We start from the raw sequence: 18,260 nt of genomic DNA, 5'->3' as shown, positions 1-18,260 counted from the left end.
TATTTGTCAAAAATGGCCAGGAAGACTTAAGGCTTTCAGTACATATTATTAACATCACAATAGCTATATAAAGTTTTTTTTTTTCTTCAAGTGACCTTTAGAAACATGGGCCACAAGCTATTTTTCATTTTAAGAAAACGGATTACATGTACCAGGAGTCTAGTTTTCTCAGGGTGGTGTTCAGTGTCTTCAGCAGAGATACTCAGTTAACAGTACTAAGATTTCCAGATTTTAGCCTTAAAAATCTCAATTCAATTAAAATTGTTTTGTTTTTTTAACAAATTAAATAAAGATTTGGTTCAGATTAATCCACTTCCACCCCAATAAGTGCATTACTTTTCAAATGTTGACTACTTGCCAAGTATGTTATGCTCTTCAGATTTATGAAGTTGTTCATTTGAAGGTCATTCAGTCTACCAGGAGTAGCAATAACAATATCCACACCTTTGGTAACCATGTTTATCTGTCCTTTTCGGTCCCCACCACCATATATGCAAATACTATAAAAATAAAAGTTTTTCAGAACTTGAGGCGTATAGATCAATTAAAACCAATATTTCAAAATTGAAAACAATACCATCACATTGTCTCATAATATTTAAAGAATATTTTTTGTATTAAGCTATCAAAAGGAAAGATTATAGTCACAGAATAGATCAAAAAGCACAAATGATTTACATTTTTCTACTTTAAATAAATATTTGTTATTTTACATTATCTGCTACAACTAATGTGTTTAAGTTCAGATACACTAAGCGGGACACAAATTTTAACAATAAAATGGTCATGGGGAAGTTGACTACATTAAACCACATTGCTAACAATTTGTCACTGAATGTGCTGCTTCAGTTTCTCAACTCATATCCAGACAGGCAGAGAGAGAAGCTATCTAAAGCAACCAACAGGTAGTGGGAGGCCAATCTAATGACAAAAGACACGGAATAGATATGAAAAAGGATTTTAGGTATGAGCACAAGTTACGTGACCACCTATTACAGCACATAGAAGCATTATCAGAGAAGGAAATACATAACGTTTGCAGAGGAAACCTAGCAGCGAACAAGGGAATTAGAATTCTTCGGGTACCACCGCACTTTAGCATTCACACATTTCAACATGTGAGAAGAGATTCTGAAGTAAACTGCAAGACAAACTACTGACAGAATGTGGAGCATGCACAGTATCCTATTTTATAAAGAGAATTTTGTGAAGAATAAAGGAAATTATAATTTTGTTTCACCTCTGGAGGAACAGGTGGTGGAGCCTGGATGTCAATTCAGAACTACTATGAAGTACAAAGGCAGTCAAGAAAGAATAACCGATAGCAATCTGAAGCCACAGACTGGATAAAGGAAGAAAAGTAAGAAAGATGGAGAAATATGGCCTCAAAGACTCAAGCCAGAAGGAAAAGCTGTAAATATAAAAAGGTACAAATTAAGGACCTCTTTAGACTTTACACCAACAACAAAATATCTTGCCTTCAGAATACACAGGAGAAAGAGTTTAGTCAGTCAATGGAAAGCTTAACTATTGACCAAGTACTGAAATGGAGCCCAGAGGAAAAGACAAGGAGTCCTATTTAGTGACTTCATAATGAAGAATATGGCAGACATAGAATCATAGAAGATTAGGGTTGGAAGAGACTTCAGGAGGTCATCTCGTCCAACCCCCTGCTCAAAGCAGGACCAATACCAACTAAATCATCCCAGGCAGGGCTTTGTCAAGCTGGGCCTGAAAAACCTCTAAAGATGGAGATTCCACCACCTCCCTAGGTAACTCATTCCAGTGAGTCACCACTCTCCTAGTGAAATAGTATTTAATATCCAACCTAGACCTTCCGCACTGCAACTTGAGAGCATTGCTCCTTGTTCTGTCATCTGCCACCACTGAGAACAGCCTAGCTCCATCTTCTTTGCAACCCCCGTTCAGGTAGTTGAAGGCTGCTATCAAATCTCCCCTCACTTTTCTTTTCTACAGACTAACTAAGCCCAGCTCCCTCAGCTTCCTCCACATAAGTTATGTGCCCCACCCCCCCAATCATTTTCATTGCCCTCCGCTGGACTCTCTCCAATTGGTCCACATCCTTTCTGTAGTGGGGGCCCCAAAACTGGATGCAATTCTCCAGATGTGGCCTCACCACTGCTGAATAGAGGGAAATAACCACTTCCTTGGATCTGCTGGCAATGCTCCTATTAATGCAGCCCAATATGCCGTTGGCCTTCTTGGCAACAAGGGCACACTGACTCATATTCAGCTTCTCGTCCACTGTAATCCCAGGTCCTTTTCTGCAGAACTGCCACTTAGCCAGTCAGTTCCCAGCCTGTAGCAGTGCACGGGATTCTTCTGTCTTAAGTGCAGGACTCTGTACTTGTCCTTGTTGAACCTCATCAGATTTCTTTTGGCCCAATCCTCCAGTTTGTCTAGGTCACTCTGGATCCTATCCCTACCCTCCAGCATATCTACCCCTTCCTCCAGCTTAGTGTCATCCGCAGACTTGCTGAGGGTGCAATCCATCCCATTATCCAGATCATTAATGAAGATGTTGAACAAAACCGGCCCCAGGACAGACCCCTGGGGCACTCCACTTGATACTGGCTGCCAACTAGACATCGAGCCGTTGATCACTACCTGTTGAGCCTGATGGTCTAGCCAGCTTTCTATCCGCCTTATAGTCCATTCATCCAATCCATACTTCTCCCACAGTATTCTTGCCAGCAAGTTGAAGACCATATCAAAAGCTTTGCTTAAGTCAAGATATATCACAGGGATAGGCAACCTATGGCACATGTGCCGAAGGCGGTACGTGAGCTGATTTTCAGTGGCACTCACACTGCCCGGGTCCTGGCCACCGGTCTGGGGGGCTCTGCAGTTTAATTTAAATTTTAAATGAAGCTTCTTAAACATTTTTAAAACCTTATTTACTTTACATACAATAGTTCAGTTATATATTATAGACTTATAGAAAGAAACCTTCTAAAAATGTTAAAACGTATTACTGGCATGCAAAACCTTAAATCAGAGTGAATAAATGAAGACTCGGCACACCACTTCTGAAAGGTTGCCGACCCCTGGTATATCATATGTCCACCCTTTTCCCACAGGGCCAGTTATGTCATCATAGAAGGCAATCTATGGCCCAAACAAAGTGGACAACACGTATGCTGCCTTCTATTGACAGAACAAATAGAATACCAGATATCTTAAAGGCTACAGGATAATTCTTTTTTTTTGCATTTGTTATAACACTTTAGCATTTTAGTGACAGGACTTGCTGTAATACAAGACTTCTGCCAACATTTGTGTCTTTAATATTAAGAAACTGGTGAGAATAAAGATTACCTTTTAATTCCTTTGTATGTATACTTTGAGCACTCTGCCTCCACTTGAAGAGCTAGTTCTCGAGTGGGAGCGAGGACCAACATACCTGGCCCACCACGCTGATCTCTTGGGCTTTAAGATAGAATTAAACAAAATTTTAAAAAATGCTTCATACAGTAGTTCTATTAGGCTACAGAAAAACATGATATTGAGTACACCCACATTAGATATTAAAATGTTTTAATGCAATATTGCTCTAGAGTTTCTCAATATACTGCCACATTGTGTTATTCAGACAGATCAGGGCTACCAGTTTTTTAAACCAATACAGTTAATTTTACAACTATTGATTGCACTTTTTCAAGTTGTGTTTGAATGCCAATTTAGAGTAAAAAAAAAAAACCCACCCACTTAGCAAGGCAATACAAAACTCAAAGTTTCGCTCCATCAAGCCCTTACATTGGTTGTGAATCCAAATGAATGAATCCAGGCATTAAATAAGCTAATGTCTTCCCAGTACCAGTCTGTGCTATACCAATGAGATCAATTCCTTGAAGTATGATTGGCCAAGCCTGTGACTGAAATAAAGCAACATAAGTGCTAAACATATGGACTGAAAATTTCTCTTTAAAATATGAAACTTACCAGAACTGATACCACACAGTACCTGAATTGGCGTAGGATTCTCAAAGCCAACTTTTCTGATATTTGCCATAACATCAGGATAATATTGAAATGCATCTTCAAATTTACAAACAGGATTGGGAACATGGCGCTTCTCACCCTCTTTCAAGTCATCACAAATTATATTATTATTTTCTTTTCTGTATACAATTTAAAAATATTAATGTAGTAGCTTGAAAAAAATCAAATAATTTTAAAACCAAAACAGAAAAATATTCTAGAAATTGAGAAAAACTGTGTGGCCTGTAAGAAATGAGTACAGATTTCTTGGGAAAAAGAGAGCCATAACCACTCTTATGTTCACAAAGGGTGTTGCTTGCGAGACACCCTTCCACATCCTTCAGTTCTCACTTTTGGATATTCCCCTCCACAATTAGATGCTCTAAATGGATATGACTATGCATACATCTGACCTTGATTGCACTCTACCTGAAGGAACTATACATTTGCTGAGAACATTTGTGTCCTATTGCAATCCAAAAGTAATTGGAGAGTGCCACTGACTAGTTTTAAATGGCTTCCTATCTAGGCCTTCACCAGAATAGTGGTTGTGACAGTGTAGGTCCATAGCATTCCATATGAACAAAACAACCACAAAGGTAACAAATTTAGAGTAAAACAAAAAGCATAAGAGAACAACCTATGCCATATTAACAAACAGAAAGGTCTACAGTTTAAGGATATGCAACCTACTTTAACAGTCTTTATACCACACTCAAACACCGAGATATTTAAAGGGACTATTTTAAAAAAAAAATATATGTATCAATGGTTTGTCTTAGTTTTTTTTTCCCCCCCTCTTCCCAGCCTAAATACAAGATTCCATTCAACCAACATCTTTGCTTCAACCAGAGAAGAGGAAGAAAAAAGCACTTTCAATCTCCCCCTTTCCGTCAGTTATACTTATTTTAAAAGGTAATGAACAAAATTACAGAAATAGTAATTATGGATAAGCATATAGAAGATGAGAAGGGAGAAGAGGAAACACTACAGAATATTTTTATTCGCCCATAGCTGTTGTCTCATACATTCTCTTTTCTTATCCTGTGAAAAGTTCCATACAGCATGGAAAATTGGCAAGTAAAAGCATGCGCACATACTTCCAAAAGACAATAACTAGAATCCCAGTTCAGATTACAGGTTCTATTTCCTAACAGACACAGAGAGACATATGTTAGAGACACTGATAAAGCTGCTGGGGCAGCACATGTGGAAAAATTATAGTAGCCAGGGCAGCAAGGGAGGGCTGTAAAATCCATTACTACTACTGGAGAGAGAATACTAGAGTTAACATAAGGTGAAAAGTAGGATGATCTGCGTACTTGACTCAAAGTGATTGGAACTTAGTGATTAACCAGGTTGGAACTTACCAGGATCTATGGGCAAGGACAGGATAGGATGGCAGTGAATCAAAGTTCTAACTGCTTGAAAGATGTCTGAGTAAGGCTTCGATGAAAAAAAGGGGAGTTCAGGGGGCATTTAAGCTGGACACTATGTTCAGAAGATTATAGCTTGAAGGAATTAATAAACTCCAATCCACTATCTCACAATATGCTCAATTCCAGTAGGTAGACACACTGAAGGGTTTTGTGCACCAACTACACTGCCAAACCATCTTTTTGTAATATGACAGGAGAGATTCTGAATTTAAGGGGGAAAAAAAAAGACTGGCCATTTGCCTTTTACAGAGTTTACTGCCACCATTTGCTACCAGCTTGAAAAAAGCAGTCTGCTTGCATAATGCTCAAACCATGTTGGATAAAAATCAATGATTTAATAAAAAAAAAAAAAGATATTTAAATTTTTTTAATTAAATAAGTTTTTTTTAAATAAAAGAAACCTATTTAAAATTAAAAATGTAATTGACAACCTATGCTAAGGCCTAAACTTACTATGATGTATTAAAATTATTTAAATTAAACAAAAAAATTTAAGCAGTTCATTTGCTGCCAAGTTTTAAAGAAAATCAGACCCATAACTGGTGGAAGGCACTGGCTAAGCACTTGCCTCCAGAGCTTGTTGAAGTGCTAAACCAGCTTTTGACAGTAGTAACTTCTTCTGCATGAGAGACAGTTTTCTTAATTTCAGACCAGTTCAGTTCAATGAGTTAAGTAAAGAACCCAACTGGGAGTTGAAAAACAGGAAAGCTTGTTTTTGTCTTCCAATCTATGAATAAAAGCTATGTGTGAGAGAATGAGATCTGCTAATCCTAAAAATTTTGAAGGACCTGGTGATCAGAGACAATTAGTTTAATTCACTAACTACAGATAATACTTTTGTTTAATAAATGCGTTTTAAATGCAAAGCATGTCTTGATGAACTTTTTCTTCTTACGTATCCAGCATCTTTAAGGTAGTTTTATTGAATAAAAAAAATAAAAAATTGTTTTTGTGCATTTTAATTGAATAATTTCCAGCCAAATAGAGCGTGACACAATCAGTAAAAAATTAATCCAGTAAATAGAAACTGCATCATTTATCATTGTCCAACATAATAAGTATAAAAATTAAGAATCTGAATAAATATAAGATAAGCTATATAACTGCTTAAGTGCATAAGGATATAGTGTTTCGTCCTGGTTAGCAAAAAGCCACACCAAATTTAGGAAAAATATATTTTAATGGTTACCAACCAACGAGAACCAATCTTTCTTCGTGAAAATAACGGATGCACACAAACAATGCAAAACATAATGAAAACTGATATTTAAATCAAGGATTCCTGCCTACTGATTTAAATCATTATTAAAATTGGTGATTTAAATCGCTTTGATTTAAAAATCAATTCACCCTGGCTCCAGCCCAAATAAAAAAAAGAAAATAAAAATAAAATTTTTGTAGATTAACAGTTTAACATTTATACAACCCCTATGTAACAATAAAAGAATTTACCATTCCAAAACAAGCAGTTACTTATACAAAGATCTTACCGCCACTTCTCCACTTCTTCTTGTGGCATGGAAGCAATCTTTTGTGATTCTTTGTAAAAGTTTCTCTCCATTGGAGGCAAATCTTAAACAATTAGGAAAAAAAGTAAGCTGTTAGAAAAATTAAAATTTTCCAAATTGGTGAGAGATGTGCTTATTGAGAATTACAACATATAGTTTAAACAGAAACAGTTACTGGTAGAAGCCTGCCAAAATTATGATCAGGATTTAAGATGGAAGAGCCCAAAACCCACATAACATTGTGAATCCTCACATCACTCCCCAGTAAAAAAAATTATTATAAGTAGTGTGAAGATTCCTTGTTGGAAGCATGTATACAACTAAAAGCTGAAGAAGAGATAAAACCCAATTTTTTTTCCAAGTATTTGCTAAATAATCCACCTCACCAAATGTTCAGTCTAAACTAATTGGAATTATTCCATTAACAGAGATCATATGATGCAGACAGTTATACTTTAGATTCAATTAAATATACCTGCTTAGGCTCTGTAATTTTCTAAAGAGAGTAAGAGTCTACTAGGAATTATTAATTCAGACAGTGAAAAATACACATTCATTTCAACACAGACGTGGATCTAAAAATATTCTATTCTGCATTCTAAAAATCTGTAACAGGCTATCAAGACTTTATATTCAAGACTAGCACACTACACTTTTTCAAAGCCTGTATACAAACCTGCCCACTTCATAGCTTCATATTTAGCTTTATTTTCTCGAAGAGATGCCCAGTTAATCACTGATTTCTGTGGGTCATTTCCAGACTTGACAAGATCACGATGACTTTCAGTGGAATAACTAGTGCCAAAATCCTGGTGTTGGAGGGAACCTGTTGGGAAACAGTAACTTTGCTTTATTTTTAACAAACAAAACCTTTTCCATTTGAATTCTGAAGAGATGTTATGTTTAAATAGAAATTTCTTTCTTTGGGCTTATTGGTAGAGGCCTGGTTTGATCTCCAGATCCAATCTTATTCTAGACCAGAAAGATCTACAAAAACTGTGTGGATGCATTGTTGGGAAAAGGAGAGAAAGAGTGCTTTCAGCAATTTCTGGTTACTTAAGGAGTAGTACTGTCAGGTTCTAAAGGGAACTCCAAGCAGCTCTCTCAACTAGAAGGAAGGCATGCTGTGACATGGGTTCTTCAGGGACTGGGTGTAAATTGGGGGAAAATGGGAGGTAAATTCTCAGAGCCCCAAGAATCAAGCAGAAAACTATTTTCAACAACTGTAAAGAGAGAAGGGGTATTTCTACAGCACAAGATGATAATATAAAAGTTAAAACACATACCAAATGCATAGATAGTACAGTACATTTAAAAGAGATTCATTAAATTAGGATCTCTCAGAAAGCAGATTTAACCATGACACAAAGGCAATACATACGACACGTGATGACAGTGATTAAGTGAGTCCCAATGATAAACTGGGATAGCACAAGAGGAAATGTAGTGGTGTACCTCATTCTCATGCTGCTCTGGTCTGTTTGTGCATCTAAATAACAGCTTTCAGTTCCCCCTTAGGTATGATACGTTCAGAAAGTATATTAAGATATCCACTATTGAGTATTCCTCGCTGCAGCTTTACTCCTTCCTCAAAGATACCTGCTAGTCCACCATGCTAGGAATCTCACAGCTGCCCCTGCCACCACAGTGGTACACTCCATGTTCCATTCCTCCTCTCTTGGAAATGTGGAACCTAACTCTCAGTTCGGAGTTTAATTTCTTTCTTCCCTTTTAGTGCCTTAGTCCAGACCTGAAGACATACATAGTCCTTGCCCCAAAGGGCTTTCAATACAAATAGACCAAACAAATAATAACAGACAACACAAGCAAAATGTAGTCATTGCTTATGTATCCCTACAACATATACAGTAACAATACCCATTACATTCCACACTTTATTATGTGCAAACTTGACAGAACTCTTACTCTCTTCATGGGAAAAATACATTTCTGTTAAGCATCAGTGAACAGGCAAATTATAGGGTATGTTGAGGTGAGAGCTGTAGTTCAATAAAGTGAGTAATATGATGTATATTGTTTTGATGCATTTGGAGGAATATGGTATGTATTTACAGAGGGGCACTAAGTCTGTCAGTGCAAGTGGTAAATGTATCCTCTTCTATTTCTTTAAGGATTTGTATGTGGTATTCTCCTGAAGCAATTTTAACTGTTTTTTTTTACAAAGTTCTCTCTCTGTGGTACAGCATATATACAGAGGCATATTGTACATGTTAAAATGTTAAGTACAAGTCAAATGTTATAAAAGAACATGAGACAAAGACCCAACAATTCCCCCACGGTAAATTTCTTACCTTTCTCAGTCCTGTCTCCAGGGTAATTTTGGCCATACCTCTTAACAAGATCATCTATCAACATTTTGGCTTTGTTCTGTGTATCATTACTGCCAAAAATCTTTACTTCAGCTTCATATGTTCCTCTTATAACCTAAATTTAGAAAGCCTAATTAAATTTTTATATAGCACAAGCTTCATATACTAGAATATACACAGGTATCCCACTCCTTGATTTTTTCCTTTATGCAGTCTCAATTTCTCTGCCTAACATAGGCCCTACGGTGTGCTACCCAAAAGGACTTAGACATCATAATGCCTAATTTTTGGGCACCTAGAAAAGTCACAAGAACACTGCAATCCACAAAGCCACAGTTAAGTGCATCAGCTTCCCTGTACAATGAATGGGGAGAGCTAAACGCCTAAGAGTATGTATACACTTAAGGCAGTGGTTCCCAAACAGGGGTTTGTGAAATGTTAGAGGGTTCTCGGGGAAAAAATTCCCTAATGGTGGACAGAGCTGTCCCTAGGACAGCACCGGGTGGGCAGCCCGGAGCCCCTGGACTTCCAAGAGCTAAGCAGATCAAAGCAAGCATATCTATCACACTGAGAAGATTTAAACTTCAAGACTCCTTATAAGAAATGGAAAGGAAGATGGATATTTGTTGCTGTTTTTAAAATTAAATAGGCAGCTATTATATTATGAAGAACAAGTTTAAGCTTTGGTGTAATGTGCGTTTTTGTCTGGACTGCTCAAGACCTGAATGCTTGTGTAGGAAGAACAATTTGAGTTGGCTTCTTAAATACCTTGGTGGGAGTTCTGTGGATTGCAGTGGAGACAAATCTAGCATTTAGGTGCTTAAATCTGGGGTTTAGGCTGGCACCCAAGTATCTTTGTGGCTCTGAGCCCTTGTGTTACATTTAAAAAAAAAAAAAAAAAAAAAGGAAAAGTTTGTATGTTCTTACCATTTTTTTTTAAAAAGAAAACCCTACATCACCAAACTGTTGTCTTACACCCCAAGCAAACTATGTTCACATCCTAGTTCTGTTTAGTTACTCTCCATGTATACAGGGACTAGGAGAATGTAAAGGCATCACATGCAACCTCAAGATAAAGAAATGACAGATGAAAGGAGAGAATCGCTCATATCAGTGTAGCAATCACTGGAATATATAGAAGCAGAAGTAGCTAGTCCTGGAGAGAGTACGGAGCAATAACCTCTTGACAAAATGTAGTGCACTTTACCTGTATTTTAGAACCTGAAGAATCCTCAAGTTCTCTTATTTTACTTCCAGCCCGACCTGTTACAAAATGCACTGTAGATATTATACAAATCCTGACCACAGACCAACTTGTGCCAAGAGATGGAAATAAACTACTGTTGATCATTATTTACAGTCATCAAATAAAGCCTTTGCTTTCTTCAAAAAGGTTGGAGCATTTAACAAGAAATCATGGCTTGAAAAACGTAGAAAAAAATAGGTGGCTTATTTATGATCATTCAAAACCAAGACAGAAAAAAGTGCAGGGGGGGGGGGGGGGGGAACCTCACTGAGAAATCATGGTACCAGGAAGATAATTCAGGTTCCTTCCCCGGCAAGCAAGACTTTTGTCCCTATCTCTCCTTCTTCTAGCTAAAAGGCATGCTCACACATCCACTGGGGCTGGCCAACAGAACCTGAGTGAGCCTTTTGTGGTGAACCCCTCCCATGCAGCAGCGGTGAAAGTGGGCCAGTATGGCATACCAGTAAGAAGTGGCTACCAGTACCGGGCCTGTACACAGCCCGTTAACACCACTGCCCCCTCGCCCCCCAGGGCCGCAGAGGGGGAGCGTGTGCAAAAGGGGCAGCTGCCCTGGGGCCCGGCAATTTAATTTGGCAGCGACTGGAGCTGAGGGCCCTTTAAATCACCGCTGGAGCCCCGGGTGGTGCTGAAGGACTGGCTGGGGGAGACTGACCCCCCAGCCCCCCTCCTTCTGCCCAAGCCCCCGTACCGATAAGACTTCTAAGTTACTTTCACCCCTGCCATGCAGGCAAGCAATCGTCCCCTCAAGGTGATCAAATGGAAAATCAGGCAAGCAGCTACCGTGCACACGTCCTGGTCTCCCCAGGCTTCTGTGCTTTCATCGGGGAGAGAGGCACTGCAGAATGTGTCCGGCCCCCTGCCTCAACAGGGACAAGGGCCAATGAGAGATCTAAGGGGCCAAGCAGGTACACCCCAGCCAGCCCCCATCAACACCCTCCACCTCAGCAGCCCGCTAAGTGCCTTGAGCTTGTCTGGCAGGGGGTGGAGATTGGGAAGGCACAGGGAGTGTTTGCCCCCCTCCCAACCAAGGGCAAGACATGGGTGGGTACGCAGGGTCATGCACCCTCCTCCCCCAGATTTCTACCTTCCATTTAGCAAAGAGGTTTTCAAACTATGTGAGCACAGAGGAACACTGAGCCAGTCCTGCATAGCGTGTCTCAGTGAGGAGAGTCAGGAAGGGAGGGTGGCACCCCGCCCCCCATGTTCCTCCATGTCCTTGGGGCAGGGGCACACCACACAATTTGAAAACCTCTATGCTAAATGGGAGGCAGAAATCGGGGGGAGGGGGGCACAAGACCTTCACATGCTCCCTTACGTTGCCTCTGTCCCCCCCACCAATGCAGAAATTAAACTATGCCTGTGTCATGCCCACCCCCCTGGCACGCCTCACAGCCCCCCCTGCTCGGAACGACTCGGGTCTACCAGCGCCAGGGGCAGGCACTCGGGCAGGGCCCGGTAGTTACCGATGATGGTCCCGATCATGGCGTTGTCCAGGTGGAAGCAGAGCGGCACCCCCAAGCCCCGATCCCTGGGGGGGCCGCGGGGCCGATATTCCAGAGGGCCCGACAGCCAGGGATCCCGGGGTGCGTGCAACGGGAACGGCCGCGAACCCTCCAGCCTCCTACAGCCGCTGCCTCTCCGGGCCGAACTCTTCTCCTGGTCCTCAGCCCAGAGCCCGGTGGCTCCGCTTCGCCCTCTGCCGCCTACCGGGGACGCTGGGCTCCTCCGGCCCTGGGCGGGGGCCATCGCCGGCTGCCACTCCGGCAGCGGGGGCGCCGGCGGCCGGCTCCCAGAGCGGAACTCCTCGTCGCTGTCCGCTTCCCAGTCCGACATGGCAACGCCAGGTGCCCGGTGAACGAGAACAGGCCTGTCGGGCTCGCGCTACCTAGCGCGTGCTCTCCAACTGTCACCACGCGCGTGCAGAGCCCCGCCCAAGAGTTTTAGGCCGGGAAGCGCTCTGATTGGCCACAGCATTTCGCCTCTACGAAATGATTGGCTGGCTAGCCTAGGCCTCTGAGTGATTGTCCATTGGCCTCTGGAAGCGACGGGCATTCTGCCGGGGGTCGGGGGCAGGCCCTGGGGCTCGGCTGCGAGCCGCGGAGCTGAGCCTTGGCTACGCCTCAGCGCATCCCTCCTGCGGGTTTTGCCCCCCCCCCAGGCAGGGAGCCCAGAACGTCCCAGCAGCCTGCTCGTGGGGTGACGCTGACCACAGTCATTGCCGCGGGCTAATGGTACCATGGGCCAGGTGCGACTGGCAGCCGAGCCCTGCTGCTCACGCGCATCGCATCTGAGGAGTTGGCTGTGCACCACCCAGTCTCTAACTATGGAGTGTCACGCACAGGCCGTGTAGTCGCCAAGGAGCAAATCTGCATCGCGCCTGAAGAGCACGTGCATGCCCCAGGGCCACTGGATGTGCAATCGATCTGTTCTGTGCAGTCACAACACATGAAGCCCCATTGTCATGTCAGGTGTTAATTAACAGGAGTCCCATCTGTGCAACAGCCCCCGTTTGTGTCACATCCCCACAGAACATGCTATGTGGTCGGTCACTAAGCAAGATACACCGCATGTTCATTTAATGTGTGGGTCTGTACATGCTGCCAGGTGCTGCTAGTATAGTGGTGCACCTGTTATTTGAAATGAATTGGGTGGCATCAGCCCAATTCCCAATTGGGAAGTGTCCCCACAAAAACAACCAACTTCTACTGTCATAACTACTAACTTTGGGTCAAATTTGAGCTTCTGTTTGGCACAGCAGAGAAGTGGAGACATTAGGGAGCAGTTTAGATAAATATTTTTAACCTAATTCCTCAGGGAGATCCTATTCCATACTCAGACTCCTGGGTGCTACAGTAATACAAATAAATAAATAATGTATTTCTTGCTTGAACCAACCTTTAAGGTCTGATTTATTCAGTGATTCTTACTCAAGGCACTAGGCTTATTGGGGTTGACAAAATCCAGTCTCACATATGGCCAGGGCAAATATTTTCCAGGTGAGTGCCGTTGCTCATTAAGAAAAAAGTACAGTAACTCCCCACTTAATGTCCTCTCGCTTAACGTTGTTTAGATCTTACGTCCCTGCTCAATTACAGAACATGCTCCATTTAAAGTTGTGCAATGTGGCTGCCTGCTTGTTCACAGCTGGCAGCCCCCCATCAGCTCCCCTACACCGCCCCAGTGCCTCCCGCCTGCTGGCAGACCCCGTGGATCAGCGCCTTCTCCCTCCTCCCCCTGCCTCCTGCCCGTGGCAATCAGCTGACTTGCAGCGTTCAAGAGGGAATGGGAAGGAGCGAGGACTCGGTGTGCAGGCTGCCCCGCCCTCCCTCGAATGCCGCAAGCCAGCTGATTGCTGCGGGCAGGAGGGAGGGGGAGAAGCAAGGACATAGCGCACCTCCCTCCTGCCCGCGGCAATCAGCTGGCTTGCAATGTTCAGGAGGCAGGGGAGGTAGGGGGAGCTTGCGCGCCGTGTCCTCGATCCTCCCCCCTCCCTCCTGCCTCCTGAACTCTGCAAGCCAGCTGATTGCTACAGGCAGGAGGCAGGGGAGGGAGGGGGGAGGAGTGAGGACGCCGCGTGCGGAGTAAAGGGAGAGGAGATGGGGAAGAAGAGGTGGGTTAAGGGTGGGGGCGTGGGCGGGCCGAGGATTGAGCCCCCCACCCTGGTGCTTTCAGAGTAGAGGAAGCTGCCGCTGCTGCTGCACATTGTGCTTCTCCTAGCCTATAGGCACCTTCAGCCTCCTTGCCTGCCTCATTGTCTCCAGTGCCAGTGGACTGTGCCTATGTGCGGTAAGGCGGGGGAACCTCCCAACTATAGTACTGTACTGTACTGTATGGCAAAAAAAAATGTCCCTGGAACCTAACACCCTCATTTACATTCATTCTTATGGGGAAATTGGATTCGCTTAACATCATTTCACTTAAAGTTGCATTTTTCAGGAACATAACTACAACGTTAAGCAAGGTGCTACTGTATGTTTTTAGCTTGAATGATTGCGATTAGCTTTCCAAATGCAAACAAGACTAAGTCTATGCAGTGCTATCTTCTTAAATCATCAGACAGATTCACTCATCTCTGCTGCACTTGGAGCTTCCACCAGTGGCAGTAGTGAACAGGGCCGGTTTTAGGACCTACGGGGCCCGATTCCGCGGTCCGGGCCTTCTGCGGCACTTCGGCGGCGGGGGGTCTGCGCCGTGTCTTCCGCAGCACTGAAGGACCCCCTGCTGCTGAAATGCCGCCGAAGACCCCAGAGCGGCTTCCCCCCACTGCCGAAATGCCGTCGGAGCGGACCGCCGCCGGGTGTGCCTAAGGCACGGGGCCCTCTTAGGCGCGAACGCTGGGCCCTCTTACCCACGGGGCCAGATTCCGGAGAATCGGGGGAATTGGCCTAAAGCCAGCCCGGGTAGTGAAAACCAGCCAGTTTTGATTGTTTTCACTGCTGATTTTCAGATTCCTGTGGGCAGCAGGGAAACTGGGAAGAATTATATAAATGGCACTCTGTTGCACCCGGGGAAGGCTATGATCAACAGCACCTTCAAGCACTGAATCTATTTCCCAGTAAGGGCTGGGGAGAAGGTAGAATGGCAGAAATACTCTTGTTGCACCACCTAGAAAGCTAAGAGAGGAGTAGAGTAGCAAAGTAACAAACACCCATCACTACAGACAGGAGGCCTGGGAAGATGTAAAGTAGTCTTCACAGCAGCTGGGATGCTCTGGGAGGAAAGAACCACAGAGAATCTCCTTCTCCAAACTGGAGATGGCTGCGGGGAGAGGACGGCTTCAAACGTATGACACCTACTAGCTACTCCTCCAGAGCCTCTCTGTCACCCTGTTTCTTCCATCTCCCAGATGCTCCCCAGAGTTCTCTCTATACATGCCACATAGGGGGGCAGATTCTCTAGTTCCCATCCCCTCTTCTTCCTGCTTTCTCTGCTCTGTCACTCTCAGAAGCAGTAGTTTAAAGTAGCAGCAGCCTCCAGCACTGTAAATAGAGCTTGACAGGAGGGCAGGATCAGAAAAGAGCTGAGCAGACATCCACAGAATGGTGAGGAGGAGACTGTTCGGGGTTATGGAGCAGCAAGAAAGAAGTTATTCACTTTGTGCAGTAACAATGGTTCTTTGATATGTGTCCCCCTATGGGTGCCATGGCCCACCCTCCTCCCCTATATACTCCTGGGGGAATACTGCGTGCATAATTAATGACCCCTACAGATTTCTATTTTTTTGCGCAGAAAAACATTCTGCCAAAATGCTGCTGTTCTTTTGCCCATCAGAGGGTGCTGTGGCGCAAGAACAGCAGCAGCTCTCAGCAGAAAATAACTTCTGCAGTTCCACCTTTTGCTCTGTGGGTGCTGTGGTGATAGAACAAAGGGTGCTGTGGTGATAGAACAAAGCTGCAGCTAAGGAAGAGAAAGACTGCCTTCTTCACAGCGCTTGTGGCCAAGTCAGGAGATGGGGCTATGAGGAGACAGACAGCATAGGGTGCTGGGGAGAGGGGGGTCAGACAGGTGCTCATAAGGGCTAGTGGGGGAGGACAGACTGGGGCAGATGCTGAATGGGAGTGGAGACACAGGACCACAGTGGGGAGGGAGGTGCAGAGACACATGGGAATGGGGGAGGGTGAACAGGGAGACAGAGACGGGGGAGTGTCTGCATGGGGGCACAGACACATGGGGAGGGGATACAGGGAGACATAGGGGCAGCGGAGTGGTTGGGTGGGGGCACAGAGACACATGGGGACAGGGGCAGATGTGCCTGACTGCATGGGAGAGGCTAGGGGTCAGCCAGGGTCTGCATGGGGGAAGCTCCCTAATAATCCCTTCCTGCCCCACCAAAAAAAACGGTTCCATACTTTTCCCACCCATACCCATTAACCTTCCAAGTCCATACCCAGGCTCCTTCCCAGCAATTTACTTCCCTCTCCCTCAGCTCCTCCTTTACCCTTGACTCCCCCAAGTCTTTGCACTGCTTCTGAGGGGTGCGGGAAATATGGTTCTGTATTGTAGTTTAAATGAATTATTACTCAGAGTTCTGTATTAATATGCCTAGTAAGGAATCTATTTGTCAAAAAACATTTCCTGAATCTTTTTTGTTGTTTGTATTGTTACAGACATACTTTCTGACAGGTATTTTGAAATAAATTACCAAAAATAATTGAAACTGGTGTGATTATATTGTGTTATTTTGACAAATAAAATATGCACAATTTTGCAGAATTTTAAAATATTGTGCTCAGAATTTTTAATTTTTTGTTGCAGAATTTTTAATTTTTTGGCACAGAATTCCACCAGGAGTGAGTACTTATATTTCGGAGTTCTAGTAGCTGACTCTGCGGTAGAGAAGTTGCTGAGGAAGGATTGCCTGCGCATGCTGGCTAGCCTCATGGCAGGTGGGGAGCAATGCATGCGGGGGCTAGACTGATACTGCTACCAGTAAAGTTCTGCGATCAGCAGCGCAGGGATGCAGGAATGGGGAGCGGAGAACTGATAGACTGGGGGAGAGGAGACCAGAAATGGATCACTGAAAGGAAGGGAACAGAGAACTGAATAGACTTGGGGATGGAGATAGAACTGATTAATTTTGTCAGGCTACTGTATTTTTAGTCAGACTAGTTTGTTTTAATAGGAATTTTGGAGGGTTGTCAATCTTAAATTATAACCCTGATACTTTCACATTAATGTAATGAAGATTTTGATTTGGCCCACTGTACTGAAGCAGACACAGTATTACAAACCTTTCAGTCAACAGTGCAATTCTGCAAAGTATTTGAGGGTTTAAATGTGCCTTGTAGACACAGCCCAGCACTAGAGGCAGAATGGAGTAGCACTGCCCCAAAGGGCATTCTCAGCTCCCTGGAATGAAGGGGGAAACACGTATGCAGCTATTTATGGGTGCAGATTACTATCCTTGTATAGCCAGCCTGATCTACAGCAAGTGCAGCATGAGGGAAGCAATTTACCCTGTCTTCTTCTGCCCCCTCCCAACCTCTTTTGGGGCACCACTTGCCTGGCTGCACAAACTGTGTGTATCTCCTTGCACATTCCCGCTTCCCCTTGTGTACTCACATAAGGTTGAGACAAATCTAATCCTAAGGGGACAGACTATGGTAAAAGATACTGTTCTTCTAAAAGTTCATGATTTAGGAGTATGAATGAAAGGTATTCAGGGGAGGCAACTTGGCCCTTATATTTTTACACTTATCATAAAGGACTTTACTTCAAGTTTTGTAGTCCCTGTTACAGTAAAAATCACTAAATAATTTCATAAAATATAGGAGGAAATTAATTTAAATTAATACTCTTCAAGAAATTATGAAACAATTATGCAAAGAAAAATAGTAAAATATCTGCAGCTCAATTCTCCCCTCCCTTGCACCTTCTGTAGTCATTGATATCTGTGCAAAGTGGGTATAAAAGCCTACCAAATCAGAATGATGTTTTCTGCTCCCTTTGCACAGATGTTAATGATTACGCAAGAGAATCAGGCCCCATATATTTATATACTTAGCCCTGGTCTACACTACAAGTTTAGGTCAAACTTAGCAGAGTTAGATCGATTTAACCCTGCACCCATCCACACGATGAAGCCATTTTTGTCGACTTAAAGGGCTCTTAAAATCGATTTCTGTACTCCTCCCCAACGAAGGGATTAGTGCTAAAATTGACCTTGCTGGGTCGAATTTGGAGTAGTGTGGATGCAATTCGACGGTATTGGCCT

The 18,260-nt window shown here is 43.4% G+C and overlaps 1 protein-coding gene across 3 annotated transcripts in view; it reads right to left on the bottom strand.

Moving 5' to 3' along the window:
• DDX43 (DEAD-box helicase 43) overlaps positions 1-12,479 on the bottom strand; it is a 76,638-nt gene extending 64,159 nt beyond the window's left edge. Inside the window, exons 1-9 of one of the 3 annotated variants that reach the window (XM_065588016.1) lie at positions 12,010-12,479; positions 10,487-10,542; positions 9,262-9,394; positions 7,626-7,775; positions 6,932-7,013; positions 3,986-4,142; positions 3,778-3,890; positions 3,340-3,450; positions 359-500 (exon numbers count right to left, since the gene is read on the bottom strand). In XM_065588016.1, the coding sequence (XP_065444088.1) occupies positions 359-500; positions 3,340-3,450; positions 3,778-3,890; positions 3,986-4,142; positions 6,932-7,013; positions 7,626-7,775; positions 9,262-9,394; positions 10,487-10,542; positions 12,010-12,379 (1,314 nt within the window). In that variant the 5' untranslated portion in view covers positions 12,380-12,479. Of the gene's footprint in view, positions 1-358; positions 501-3,339; positions 3,451-3,777; positions 3,897-3,985; positions 4,143-6,931; positions 7,014-7,625; positions 7,776-9,261; positions 9,395-10,486; positions 10,543-12,009 lie in introns of all 3 variants that reach the window. The other 2 variants (XM_065588015.1, XM_065588017.1) reach the window with 2 other exon arrangements.
• Positions 12,480-18,260: the final 5,781 nt, after the last annotated feature.

The sequence above is a fragment of the Chrysemys picta genome, chromosome 3 (assembly GCF_011386835.1).
Source record: "Chrysemys picta bellii isolate R12L10 chromosome 3, ASM1138683v2, whole genome shotgun sequence".
Taxonomy (NCBI): Eukaryota; Metazoa; Chordata; order Testudines; family Emydidae; genus Chrysemys; species Chrysemys picta.
The sequence above is the reverse complement of the archived record's forward strand: the minus strand, read 5'-3'. Positions and strand labels throughout refer to the sequence as shown.